Source organism: Saccostrea cucullata, unplaced genomic scaffold (assembly GCF_032062105.1).
Source record: "Saccostrea cucullata isolate Sc308-1 unplaced genomic scaffold, CSIRO_AGI_Scuc_v1 ctg294, whole genome shotgun sequence".
Classification (NCBI taxonomy): Eukaryota; Metazoa; Mollusca; class Bivalvia; order Ostreida; family Ostreidae; genus Saccostrea; species Saccostrea cuccullata.
This window is the reverse complement of record NW_026936003.1, coordinates 412,353-426,552: the sequence shown is the minus strand read 5'-3', so window position 1 is coordinate 426,552 and position 14,200 is coordinate 412,353. Positions and strand designations below refer to the sequence as shown.

The 14,200-nt window shown below is 32.4% G+C and overlaps 1 protein-coding gene across 1 annotated transcript; it reads right to left on the bottom strand.

The window, feature by feature from the left end:
• Window positions 1-2,315: 2,315 nt before the first annotated feature.
• On the bottom strand, window positions 2,316-13,095 carry LOC134244534 (inter-alpha-trypsin inhibitor heavy chain H4-like). Its single transcript, XM_062726795.1, has 13 exons — window positions 12,760-13,095; window positions 12,429-12,598; window positions 12,133-12,243; window positions 11,666-11,910; window positions 9,723-9,886; window positions 8,963-9,248; window positions 7,816-8,537; window positions 7,591-7,687; window positions 7,120-7,224; window positions 6,423-6,551; window positions 3,483-3,623; window positions 3,010-3,258; window positions 2,316-2,702 (listed from the first exon to the last, which is right to left on the bottom strand). The coding sequence occupies exons 1-13, from the start codon at window positions 12,832-12,834 to the stop codon at window positions 2,488-2,490; spliced, it is 2,709 nt and encodes a 902-aa protein (XP_062582779.1). The 5' UTR covers window positions 12,835-13,095; the 3' UTR covers window positions 2,316-2,487.
• Between the last annotated feature and the right edge of the window lie 1,105 nt (window positions 13,096-14,200).

The following is a 14,200-nucleotide window of genomic DNA, read 5'->3' as shown; positions in this document are numbered from 1 at the left end:
TGGATCGATTACTTAAAAAAGACGTAAATGGCTATCTAAAAACAGGGCTAAATGATAAACTTAAAGACTTTAAATTCAATTAACCTTTGAATCGCCACCTTCCCTTACTTATATGCAGTATAACTTTGTTTACATCTCTCAGTTGATTTGATACGGAAGAGCGTGCTCTACGAGTACAATTTCTAAATCTAGGTAACTTAATGACAAACAAGTTGATGAAGCAAGAATATCAGCAGTTTAATGTTATCATTTCGTTAGTTCTATGAAATTACCTTGTCAGCAAACACAGTTTATCATTAACTCAAATGCTGACTGACTTTTCATTTCTAAATGATTATTAGGCCATTTTTCATAGTGAGTTGTCAACGGATTTTTCTGTTATTTCCCGATTACGAAAAGGAGCTATAGCGGGTGTGACCGGTCGGCAGGGGATGCTTTATCTCAATATACACATTTTATAAAATATTATATATAATCAATGAAAATATTGGAAATAGATTTAGACATCAATATCTGTACCATATTTGACTGACTTGACTGTAAAATGGCCCTCATTTATAAACTCTGTAAATTCTGACGAGACAATTCATTGATTTTCATGGAAAAAATAGAAAGTTATCTCTCTTATCAGAGGGATATTACACGTTAAACAAGACTGATAATATTCTTGTTTTATTTACGTATTTGACTGTAACTTACTTCGTTATTAAAAAGAATATCTTTTGATTGCATTGTTGTAGAACCTTTATATTTGGACATTCGTAAATTTTTTTTCGTGCTTTAGGAAAAGTAAAGGGCAAAGACATAATTAGAGGTCGAAGTTCAAATAAAATTATCAACGTTTTATCTCCAAAATATGTTAAACCAATGGTTCAATATTATTCATCATTATACATTTTAATTTTTGTTTGATTTTAAATATTCTATGGTCGATACAATGACCTTGTCAGCAGATAAAATTTATCATTGAGTCAAATGCTGACTAAAGTTTTTCATACCAATTGTTAGTCCATTATTTATACACTGAATTGATGACGGATTTTTCCGTTATTTCCTGATCATGACAAGAAGCACACGGCAGGAGTGACCGGTCCGCAGGGGATGCTCACTCCTCAAAGGCATCAGATCCCACCTCTGATGTTTCGGGGGTCCGTGTTCTCTGCTTTATTTTGTATTTTTATGGACTATGAGATTGAATACTGTTCGTTATCTCCATATCCTTCTCTCTTATTTGCTACATTGAGGTACATAATATCTTTTAAGATATCTCAAAGTGTAGGGTATTTACATGTACATGAAAATTTGCAGACAAACTTTATATCCTTCGTAGAATTCCTTTAAAGCATTTTCCATACAATGTATAAAAATCTCTGAATACTTTTCGGATGTTAATCTTTGGTCCATTTTTAACATTATCTTATTTTTTTCTCTATCTGATCTTAAATTAACATAATTACATGTACATGAGAATTCTCCATTTCCGAACTGTGATTGTGCCGTTTTTTTTTTACCCACAGTTCGATCAAAACTACAGCGAGGGTCTATTTCGTGCCAAAAACCAAATGCGATACTAGACCTCGGTTTATACGGTCTCATTCAAATATGAAATTGATGTTGCAAACTCTGTGTAGTCATTTTCAAAACTTCATTGGGATATATCAAGTCGACTCATTAATGAAAATAACTACTAGTATTGTTAACTGATAAATCGTCGTCGATATATCTGAATGTCGAATTAAAGGCCACAGCAAGTGGTTCTTCTTCGCATGCTAACCTAGATGGGGGGCTTCGGAAACATGAGGATTGAGATTTTTGATGATGGTTGTTTTTCATCACCTGTTCTGAAGGTTTTTCTTTGATGTACTGGGTTTTGTGCCCCGATAACAAAAACACCTTAATTTGGTAAAGAGATCGTAAATAAAGTTCGTAATATTACTATTTGTATCACAGTTCCTCCTTTTCTTTTCTGTATTCTATTCTATAGATTAAAACTGAACTCTACATGTGTATTTTTAAAAATATGAAATTCAATATTCTGAAATTTTCTTTATTACAAAAATCTTATTAACAAACATCATAAAACGTACAAAAATAAATTTATTTTGCAGTTAAAAATACATTTACAATCAAGTTACTAATTTACACAAAAGAACGGTACATGTATCAATATGCAAATTTATTGTTAACAATGTAATGAAATAGGTATAAAAATTATTTTTAAAAATGTGAAAAGAAAACTAGAATATTTGCATTACTAACAATTAGTGATCATTTAATCACACAGTAATTATGATGATCCCCTGCAAATATGATGAATAATCTGAGGATATCTTAAGATTAATTAAAAATATATCAAATAGCCCTTATTCATTAAAAATACGAACAACGATATCAACAACAACAAAATATTTGTACTGACAACTTTAAATGGAGAGAAAAAATGCATATAAAAGTATGGCTTTGTATGATAATATGGATAATAGAAAATCATGGCGTGATCTCGTAGTTTGTGGGACTAATGTTCAGAGAACTGACCATTCTCTTGTTAAGGAACCAGCAGGAATCACCGGATGACGATGTCTTCTGAATGGCTTTAAACTTTAGTGTAGGTCTTCCACGTCGTCTGCATTTAACTTTCGCCATTATTTTCCCTTTTCTTGAAAATTGTCTGACTATCTTGCATTTCATATTGACAAAGTGACCTAAAAAATAAAATAAAAACAATGCTGCTTTAAAGACTTTCACTTTATACTGCTTACTAGAATTATACTCTATACCATTTCAAAGAATTAAACTTCAAACTGCTTAAAGAATGTTTTCACTGCTTACAGCATATAAACAATAAAAACTTAAAATTTAATTTTAGGAAACTAATAGCACAAGTTACCAATGTAAAGCCACAAATATTGAAATTTATAAGCAATAATGTAAACGCACACAGTTTTAATAACGCTTTTAAAAAAAAATAAATTATAATAAATAAATTAAACATGGAAAATGTCAACATACTGAGAATTCCGTCATATTGTTTCCGTTGGCGTCCGTGAATTTCCGCCTTTACTCTGAGTCTGTGTTGATCCTTCTCGACGTCCAATTTTATTCCTTCCATGTCGCATTGCAAACTTGCGAAATTTTTAATTGCATCAACATTGATCGTTTCCTGTATTTTTTTTCCTTTGAACTTTTCTACCTTCAAGCTGGCAAACATTTTGAGGGCCCTGTTTTGTTTGCTGGCAGTATTTGCAAGCATGGCGCAGCCTTTACAAAAGAAAATAGTTTATATCGTATAGTATAACATTTTATTTTGTTTGTTATTGATAAGCAAATTGTGAATGCTTCAAGACAAAATCTAGTATCTCTCCTATAGTATTTGAATTTATTTACCAGTAAAAACAAATTAATACAATGTATAATTATTAGACGAATAAATGAACTAATGAAAGGCTTTGATAAGGGCTTAATTTTTTCAATGTACCACTTACCATTCCTTTGCTTTAGCATCTTGATTATATTGTAGGTCTTTGACTTTTTCAACGATAAATCAAAGCACATGTTCACCTTGGACACTTGAACAATGAAGGATGGTAGTGCTTGACGCTTCATTGCTGGCCTTGGCGTACTAACTGTGAAAAAATTCGCTCGCTTTTAAAAGGTTTGAATCAGAAAACAGAAAAATATATATAAACAAGAATTTATGAATATAGATAATTTAATAAATGTACATATTGTATAATTTTTTTTAAAAATTATAAAATGATTAATTTTGTAAAATTATTTCGTTATTATTTCAAATAATTATAAGCTAAATCTTTAGAAGGTCATTATTTTCACACTAAATTGTCTACAATTTTCCCTGTTTGTCCGATCATGATCAAGAGCAGACGGACAATGCTTACTCCTCAATATGGTACCTGATCTAACCTTCAACGTTTTTAAGAGGTCCAAGTTTTTTCCTTCTTTCAATTTGTTATGTTTTAATGAAATTTTGAGCTTATTACTGTTTGCGAGCTCCACACAAGTACATATTATCAAAAAGAGTTTGACAATACTTGTAAAAAATAGATAACAAGATAATTGCAAATGTATGTGGCTTAAAATTCTCTGTATTATTTTGTTAATTGTTCCTGAATAATAACACATGCATTTTTGACGTATTTACAAAGTTCTGTATTTACTCGCAGAATGATCACGTGATATTTCTTTGTTGTGAATGTGTTGATTTTTTTTTTAATCCAACTACACTCCTATTTTCCATCTATTTTTTGCAATTGTAAATAGTGTCTGCACGATATAATATATATAAATTTTCAAAATTAAGGTTGATAAGTTTGGATAAATTTTCTTTCTTCCTTTCATTTGGACAAGCGTGGTATTTTTGTTTTCATAATGTTTGAGGTTTTTGAAAAGACTTGTCAAATTTATAGAAATATACTTTTTATGGTTATTACAATAATTTTTGTCGTAAAAATAGACAATATATATTTCTGTTTCATGATTTGTGCTCTGTTTATCTTAGGTATATTCAGCGTGTGTACACATAGTGGAATAAATGCTCATTTTACACTTGGCAAAAAAGAGCAGACTCATTGCTGAAAAGGTACATCCTCTATTATTTTGGAAAGAGAATGTATATATTATGTTCAACAGATGACAGACTTTTACTTGTACAAAAATCAAAATTACATAGATCGCTTATTTAAGAAATAAATAACAAGTTTATAAACTTCAATGGGAATTGAAGTTCACGTGATCAAATCCTGTGAAAGCCGAAGGCCTTCTCAGAAGATTTGATCAGGTACCGATCGTTCAATTCACATTGAACACACACACTTGTTATTTATTACTTATATATACATTTGAGATGGACAATTAAATATTAAATTTAATATATTCGGATATAAATATTGCATTATCCGGTCGCCGTAGATTTCCTTCAAAAAAAAAAAGTACGCAAGGTGTAAATCGGCTTGAAAGGCGGTTACGCTTCGAATTCGTCAGGCTTAGAATTCTATTTCGAAGGGAATGTTTTGTTAAATGCCACTTGTGGTCAGTAAAAGTGAACAGATTGTCGTCTTGGAATATTTTTATTTGTGAAAATTGATAATCATTGCTGAAAAGACACAAGAAACACGTCCGAAGATTGATGATAAAAAGTTGGAGGAAATTCGGTCGCCTGAAAGGGACGGATGGATCCTATGGATTGAGACACTTGTCCGAGCAGTTAATTTGCAATCAAGTATTGAATTTGATCAAAAACATTCAATCTACGATTCCAGTAACTAAAGGCATATTTATGATGTAAACATGGAGACACTAACGACAGCTTACATTGAAGTACTTACGACAGCGCCGATCGAGGTGTTTGTCAGCTGTTCGTTGCGTGAATTCAATGCTTTGATGTTTTCCAACAGATTCACAAATTTATCGTGAGTAGAATTCAATGAAAAAAAAATTAAGTTTTAGTCTATATCGTGAAATTTAACTTAAGTTCTACCAAAAAATAAGGATAAACGTTAGAGACAGTGCATACAGCTGACAAAAGTGACATAAAACTACAATGTAGTAAACAAAGGCTAGTTTCTATCGGTATAGGCCTATTCTCTATGTACATAGGTTTAATCGATCGCCAAAAATGTATGTAGTACTTGTTTACGTTGTAAATAAAACAATTAGGCTATCTCACTTGCTTATTTTGTTCATTTTTTATACATGAAAAGCAAGAAGAGCAAGTCATTTTATATTTATGTACCGGTATATATTATTGCGCCGTGTGATTCGGCCATGTACTGACCTCTGACCTCTGAAAAACTTCATACAGAATTGAAGATATTTTCTCTCTGTATGTTTATATAATGGAAAGATACCACAAATGTATATATATTCGATTAAACAAAATCTAACCATTTTCAGTATTTGGAGTAATACATTGTACAGATCTACACATCGTGGCGAAGCCATTGCTACACACACACTGATAGCAGGAATTCAAGGAGTGAGGTTTGAAGTTTTCACCATTTAAAATTTCTTCTCTTAAGTAATCTCTATATTTTTAATTAGATATAGCAGAGAAGGATTTCAAATAACGATTTAAACAGTTCAAATTTTGATGTTGAGATAGTAGAGTGTGCAAGCGTCCACCGTTCATACTTGCAGATTTTTCGGATGTCATTCATATAAATTGGTAAAACTAAGGACAAAAAACTTAATGTCTGAAAAGCTTGGAACTAATTAATAAATTTTCATTATTGATACCGATTTATTTTACTCTTTTCATTCTTTTGGCTAAAAGTTGAACTTCAGTCATGAATTTATAACGACTTAAGATTAATCATCAACATTTTACACATTTTAAATGTATATTTTCATATATAGGTTTTTTTTTCGTAGCATTTCAAAAGACGCATGGAATTTAACAAAATTACCTTGAGATATCGTTGAAAGAGGCGAATGGGTAGTGGTAGTTGAAGTTCTGTAATTTCGACGATTAAAGTTTCTTCTCCTCGACATGGATGCACCAAAAGGATCAAAAGAGATTTGAGGAGACCGATTACCTAAATAGATGGAAAAAAATCCGTTAATTGTTAATTCATTAAATTGAAATAATATCTAATACATTTTCGACTTTTTTACATTGTATGCGTGATATGAAAAAATACACAAGCTTAATTAATAATTAATGATGAAGTTTTGCCCAAGAAATGACCATGTAAATTAATGAATTTACATACTACTTAGGAATCAAAACATGTAATGCTCTTGGGGGGGGCAATTTCGTGGATTGCTTGAACTGTAAAGATTGTGGAATCGAATTTGTAAATTCATCTATACATATAATCGAATTTGTAAATTCATCTATACATATACAAAAGGAAACATAACTTTGTAGGCCTTCATTAATTCGCTGAGGATGGTCATTCATAGCTGCAGATATGTAGCGTTACTAGCGTTATGGTTTTAGTTATTTGTCTTTTGCCATAACGTTATGGTCAAATAAAAATATATAAAACCATAACGCTACAAATCTGCAGCTAGGTCATTCCTGGAGTGGGATACCTGAGAATTCCAGGAAAATTGAACCCCAACGAAATCTAATGATTCCCCAGTGTTAAATTTACTCACCAAGCAGAGCAGGGGGCATCATATTTCTCCCGGGTAAACCATACATGCCTTGTATAGCCCCACCAATGCTATATTTACGTGATGGTAAAGTCAAGAAAGACTCGCCTGTTAGTAAAACAAAAAATATACAATTTATACGGGCCAAAATAGTCATCTCTACACACGCGTAACAATTAATTGTATGATAGACCAATTTATAAATAAAAGTTATCATGAGTCCTGTGCTCATGTTTCATTTAGAACAGAAAGGTCATTTCAAAAAAGCTGGTTATTATGTAGTGTCAATGAATTTAAAAAGTCTCATATTGCAGTATTTCCAGTACGCAAAAATACACTCAAAAATTGGACAGTTAGTTTCTTCATTACTGAAATATTTAATTAAAAATATATGAAGATTACTTTGTCGATGAACCATGATTGTTCACCGGAGAAATACGATGGATACGTGTATCATAAATCATTTGAACATACTTTGCGGCACGTCGTCTGTGTTGACACTCTTAAGGTTAGGTTTGGAATCGTCTGGAAGGGTCACGACCATTGACGTCAAAGGAGTAACAAATTGATACTATCATAAAAAAACAACAAAGTTAATAAAATTTTGAAAATTTAAAAAGTACTCAAGTTGTATGTTTTTCATAGTTCTTATAGTCTTCTTTATTAAAAAAAAATTCTAAAAATATCCAATTAATTTACCTTCAAAGACATGTCCAAAATTTTCTTTTCAATGTTTTTAATTTCATCTTTGTCATCCAGACCATCCTTAGTTCGAAGTAGCTGTTTAATTGTGAGATAAGCCCATAGATTTTCCATCATGTTTGGGTGTTTTGGTTGAGGTTGCGGTGAGGGGGCGGGTATAATTGGAGGAAATGGTCGCGGTGGCGGCAGAACACATATTAAAGGTCTTCGAAGCGCAACCTTCTCGCTGTTGACTCCTCTAGCATAAATATCAACGCCATCTTGTAATTTTGTCATATCTTCTACCTTTCCGGCGACAACGAGTTCCGAGCCCTTAAAATACGTGTTGAAATCAGTTTGAGTCACTGTTGACTCATTTAAAGTACCATCAACATATTTGAAAGAGATGTTTCTCATTAGAACAGCTGAAATTTCTTGGTAAAACCCTGCAATTTGAAGAGCGGCATCCGAATCCTCGTATATTCTTTTACCAAGACCGTCATTCTGGGCGGCAACTTTCTTGGTAAAATCAAAGTCTGCACCTTGACCAAAAGCAAGGCTGAAAATTGGAATGTCAACTTCGTTAAACTTTCTGATATTTTCAAGAATTTTGTTGGTGTTTGTGACGCCGGAAGTAGGTTGTCCGTCTGTGAGGAAAACCAGGACCGGGGCTCTTGATTCCTGAGTGTTTTGTGAAAGCAGCTTTAATCCTTCTGTCATCGCCAAATTGATGTCTGTACCTTGAAATTCATCGAATAGAAATACAAATGTTATTTATATTTTTAAATGTAAGGTGCTAGCAATATATTCATAATTCTTAAAGAGAAATCTGGATAGATATAGAAATCTTGATATCTGCGTCTCACATTAAAAAATAATATTAATTTTATCCAAATAAACATTGAAATACAATGTACGTATGAAGATAAAAGGCATGTCTTTACATATAGGATAATTAAAAAGCTTTTACCAAAAATTTTCACCGAATAACATAAATAATTTGCATAAAAAGAATTCGTTGAAATGATTGCAGACAAAATTTCAATTTCAGCATTAAAACAGCTGATAAGAATAGGAAGAATAATTGCCAAAAATGTTATCGTCAGACAAAATATAATTCCTACATTATTACGTGTTTAAACATTGTACATTGCACAGCACTCACTTCCCTCCGCGCCGGTGTTCTGAATGAACTGTTTGGCTTCCGCGATATTAGCGGTTGTCGCCTGAGCTAGTTCCCGGCGCCAAAACTTCAACTTATTATCGAAGGCTACTAACATAAAGCGATCGTTTTCGCTTATTTCGTTTAGAATCTTTAACATGGATTCCTGGAGTTGTTTCATTTTAGTCCCGCTCATTGATCCGCTCCTGTCTAAGATGAAAACAATGTCCATGGGCATAGGATCCAGGCCATCCGGCGCCAGGAAATGGACAAAGTAGCCATCCATTACCTGAAGAAAATTACGACATATTTATTTTGAATTTACTTCAAATTCATTTCCTAGCGTAATACTGAAATTTTTACAATTTTAATCTAGGTAACAAGTTGGAAATTTTGCATTTACCTCAACCTAGTAAATACAGAATTTACAACATGATACATGTATATATAGAAAAGTTATTTAGAATTTTCTAAAAGCCAGTTACTGGATAATAATCGCCGCTAATAAAACTCATTGGTTTTATTTATCACTACTCTGTTTTCTCATTTTAATCTTGAATTTATTTCTTTAAATTTATTAAAATCGCTGATTCTCAAATCAAGTTCTATTCCTGATATACCTTTAATATTATTTCATTATACAAAACGTAAAGGGGTGTTTAATCACTTTAATTGTTAATGAATTTTGTGTCTTTTCTATAAATTGGTTCTAGATCAAGGGTTTTTTTTTTTGCAATGTTTCGACCTTAATTAGGCTAATTACCATAACTTCTCCAGAATTTTTCTCTCTCTCAACGTCATATTGGACAACGAATTGTCCGGAAATCCCTTGTTCAGACAAAATCTCTTGTTGTGACTTCGTCAGCGAGTAGGAAATCTTCACTTGAGTTGGAGAGAGGCGTACAATTTCTGCGTCTTTGTTTTTCCCTATCAAAATCAAATCCATAAAAAAAATGTCAAGGGCCAAATTTAACTTCCAAGTATTTAGACATAAACTACATGTATATGTGAAAACCTTAAGTAGCACGTAAACAATCTACAGCGTAAAGTCTAGTGCGTGAAAAAAACTGTTGTTTTAGAAAACCATAATTGACAACTTTTCCTTCAGACATACATTTGAAAAAAAAGATATCCTATCAATCTTGCATCGAAGAAAAATATTATCGAATTTGTATTTCATCATTGCAACAATTTAATTTCTGACAAATTCTGAAACACAGGTTTAGACATACGATGAATGCAATCTATTTCAATTTGTTTATGAAACAAAGTACAAATACGAGGGTTGTCCCATAAAATCGTGGACAAAGCGTTTTTCTCGAAAAGTCATGGGCGCACTAAGATGAAATTTTCAGTAAATGTTTATTTATCATATTTAAGTGAATCATGATGTTTTTGATAATATATATTCAAAAATAAAGATTTTATTCTGCTTGAATGTGCACAAGGTATGGTCCTACGGCGCACGGTAAAAATAGCAAGGTTATATTAGAGAAGACATAAGAATTAATTGGTAATAAAAGTTTTCAATACATAAGATTAGGATGAAAATTATCCTAATTCCATTTCTTAATCAATTCTGTCGTCTTTTTAAAAATTTCAAGGCATTTGGTTAATTTTTGGCAGTTTCCCAAGCATTTGAAATGGGAAAGTCATAAACACAATACACGAAAAATGGCGACTTTTTATGACGTTACGGCGCACCGGAGAGCAGTTCAGATAGATTAGGATGTTGTAATGACGCCTTGAGAGACTTTAAATGAATACAGAAGAAATAAAATATGAAAAATATCACCAGATCTTTAGTATATAAATGAAATGAAAGTTTTCTTAGTGAAATCTTCGTGGTCGAGTCCCCAGATAGTACATAACATATGGACAGACTGCCATTTGTAATAGCAAAGGACGCTGTCACTGTCGACCGTCGATGTGGGATTCTCTTTTAGTTGAATGATGGTGAGAATACTGTCTGTAACTTGCTAATAAATATTCAGAAGATCGCATGAGTGTGCCACATTGGTTTCTTAACTGGACATAGATACTCACATATGTAAATCAATAAAATTTCTTAATCTAAGTGGGGCTTATCCAACTTTAAGTTTAGCAAAGATAAAACGTGACGCTGTTTTAGACACTTTGACGTTATCATCCGTGCGCCGTAGGGCAATACAGTACATAACATAAAATATCACAATTTGTTTACCTATGCATATATCTATTTGAAATTTGCTATGTATATTCATAATTTATCTACTAAAAAGTGGTGAAAATTTCAGAACGCAGTGATGATTATTTTTCAAACTAGATAACTTGTCCACGATTTTACGGGACAACCCTCGTAGGTCATATCCATACCAAACCAGATACATTTTTAAACATGCATTTATGACCCCTTGATAATTGATAAATAAGAGTATTATGTTGGTTGAAATCAGTGCTGTTATTTTTTCTGTCAACAAGAAGTTTTCATTTAACATGTCCCAAAAATTCCAACGTCAATATTTTGGTAACGCTGATTGAAATTGGATTTACTTGTATATAATTAAAAACCTCAGAAAATGGACAAAAAGTATGAGGAATAAATTCTAAAAAAAATCAAAAGTTTGTTTTATAGGGGGATACTTTCCCTATAGTGAAGACTTATACGTAAATGTCCCTTGTTCGTACACATTCAAAATATTTAAAAACATTCTAAAATTTTCTTACCTTCCGTGTCATCTGTCAAGATATCGTTACGTAAAGGTGGAACATGAACTGACGTTATATTCCTATATTCCTCAATAGAAACATCGACCCTGAAATCGTCCACAATTTGCCCAGGATTTATATAAATTAACTGCTCGTATTTCCCAGTTCTTCTTCGTAACAGTTCCCGGTAAGTCAATTCGAACGTCACCTTTTCGGCGGCAGCAACGTTTATTTGAATCTGGAATTTATTGGAATCTCTTGGTCTGAAAAGGCAAATGAAAGATACAGAAGAAAAAATATTACACTCTGAAACTTTACACATCGAAGATGTTTACTAACAATTTTATTCAACAGGAACAAAAAATGTGAATCAATTAAGTCTTTTTGATTCAGCAAAGCACTAGCATCTGTTCACTTATCAAAGAAAATGTATATAATATCAAAGCTGTCTATTTCATTTAAGATTTTGGATAGAAGAAACTTACTTTGCAACTATATGTCCAGCACTTTGACCACGTGACCTGGCCGCGTCATATTCCTGTTTGGCCTGTTCTTTTTCCTTGACTTCCCCCTTATATTCGGTTCCATTAATTATCCTAATCAAAAATTTTAAAGAAGTGCTAATTTATTTAAAATGTCGGTATTCCTTTATACTATTGGGTTGTTCACATATTGCACTTAAATTGCAAAAAATACCATAAAATATGTTCTAATCAACATTGCAAAAATGTAAAAAATGTAAAAAAAAAAATTTAATCAGAGATTTGACCGGAAGTCTTACATTTTGAAAGATGTCATGAAAGCCTCGTTAGGAAGAGTGACGTCAAAGACAGTTTCAGATGCCTCTTTCCCCGGGTTGACAACTTTACTTGTGATGACTGTTTTTGAGAATCGATATTTTATTTCCGAGTTCACATGAAGAAAATAGATTCGTGGCTTTTGTATTGTGTTCTGAAGAAGAAAAATCACGATAGTATCAAAAACACAATTGTAATATGTATCAACACTGACGACGTTATATATACCATCACAGTGCATGTGTAATATACTTTGAATTCATTTCTAAACAAACGTTAGCTAGAATTATGAGCACAAAGTTTTACAAATTTTACCTTTTCGGCTACTTCTTGGCCAAACGTAACAAAGCCGATCATCAACAATATCCCGATTCTGACCGTCTCGTCCATCTTAATTCCTGTAGTGTTTTTCTCTATGTGAACTTCCCCTGAATCCAAGTGATTATTTATACTCAGAGCCAAGTGAACGTGTGCAGAAGATAAAAATAAACAGATTTGTTGATGCTGCGTGGTTGATAAACACTGACCGGAAAATTCGGGTGCGGATTGGCCGTGTGTACTGTATACGTCATGGATCTTTACAAAATATCGTCTTTGAACATTGTGCAGATCGCGGCACTTTTGCAAAAAGGAGAGGGGAAATTCCCTAAGAACAGGCTTTTGAACACCCCCGCTGAGAACGCAGTTGGCGTAAATATATGACAAGTTAAGAAAGAATTCAAGGTCATCAGATTATATTCTGGGTCAATTGAGTAGTGGTGAATAATTTTTGCTCATGTACTTGATTTACTCCGAGAGTTTATATATATACTTTACTAAACTATATTTACTTTAGACACGCCGTTAGTTCATAACCGGAATGCAGTAAAATTTATACTTCACACTGTGTACGCAAATTTCACCTTTCATTAAAAAGATTTAAACATTTTTCAAGCATCGGTGTATCGCGCTTTTTGAATTCATCATCACCACCAACCCTACCCCTCCTCTCTCTCTCCCTCTCTGCAATTATCTTTAAAAAATTTAATTTAAATAAACCAACGAAAATAATCGAAAAGAAATAGATACATCGATCGAGGGCATTCAAAATACAAACAGATCGGCTATATATATAGTTAATTAGGTACAGAAGGGTCAAAATAAAGTCAGACAAAATACACGGCTATAGCTAAAGGGGATACATTTGTATTTTTGAAACGGGGAATTCCCAAAAACGTTTCTCCGTCAGCACTGGTTCAATATGTTTTTACTTTTTCCTACCAAAGTGTATGATAATTGTATTGTATAGCTTGTTCAGTCTATATATGTTAAGTGCACGACATATAATGATGCAAACCTTACAGTCCAAGTTTACTACAAACATGAAGATAATAATATGGCACGCCGATTGGTTCAAAATTATTTTCTGCACAACGATCAAGATTTTATACACGAGCTAGATGAAAAATATACACGAGTAAAATAAAAATGCACGTATAGGTAAAAATTGCACATAGTTTGAAAGATTTTAACACAAACATAACGAAAAATACACGAATCCGAAATTTTTTACACGATTTAGGGGTATAATATGCACAAACAAAAAATCAAAAATTGCACGAGCAGAGGAAACCAAAAATTACACAAACAATTTTACTGCGCATACAGCTGCGCATATCATTATTATGCACATAGAATATTCATCGTGTTCTTGGTTTTCTGTACTCTTTATCTCTTCAGTCATGTATACTTTGCTGGATGTAATCGAGAATGGAAA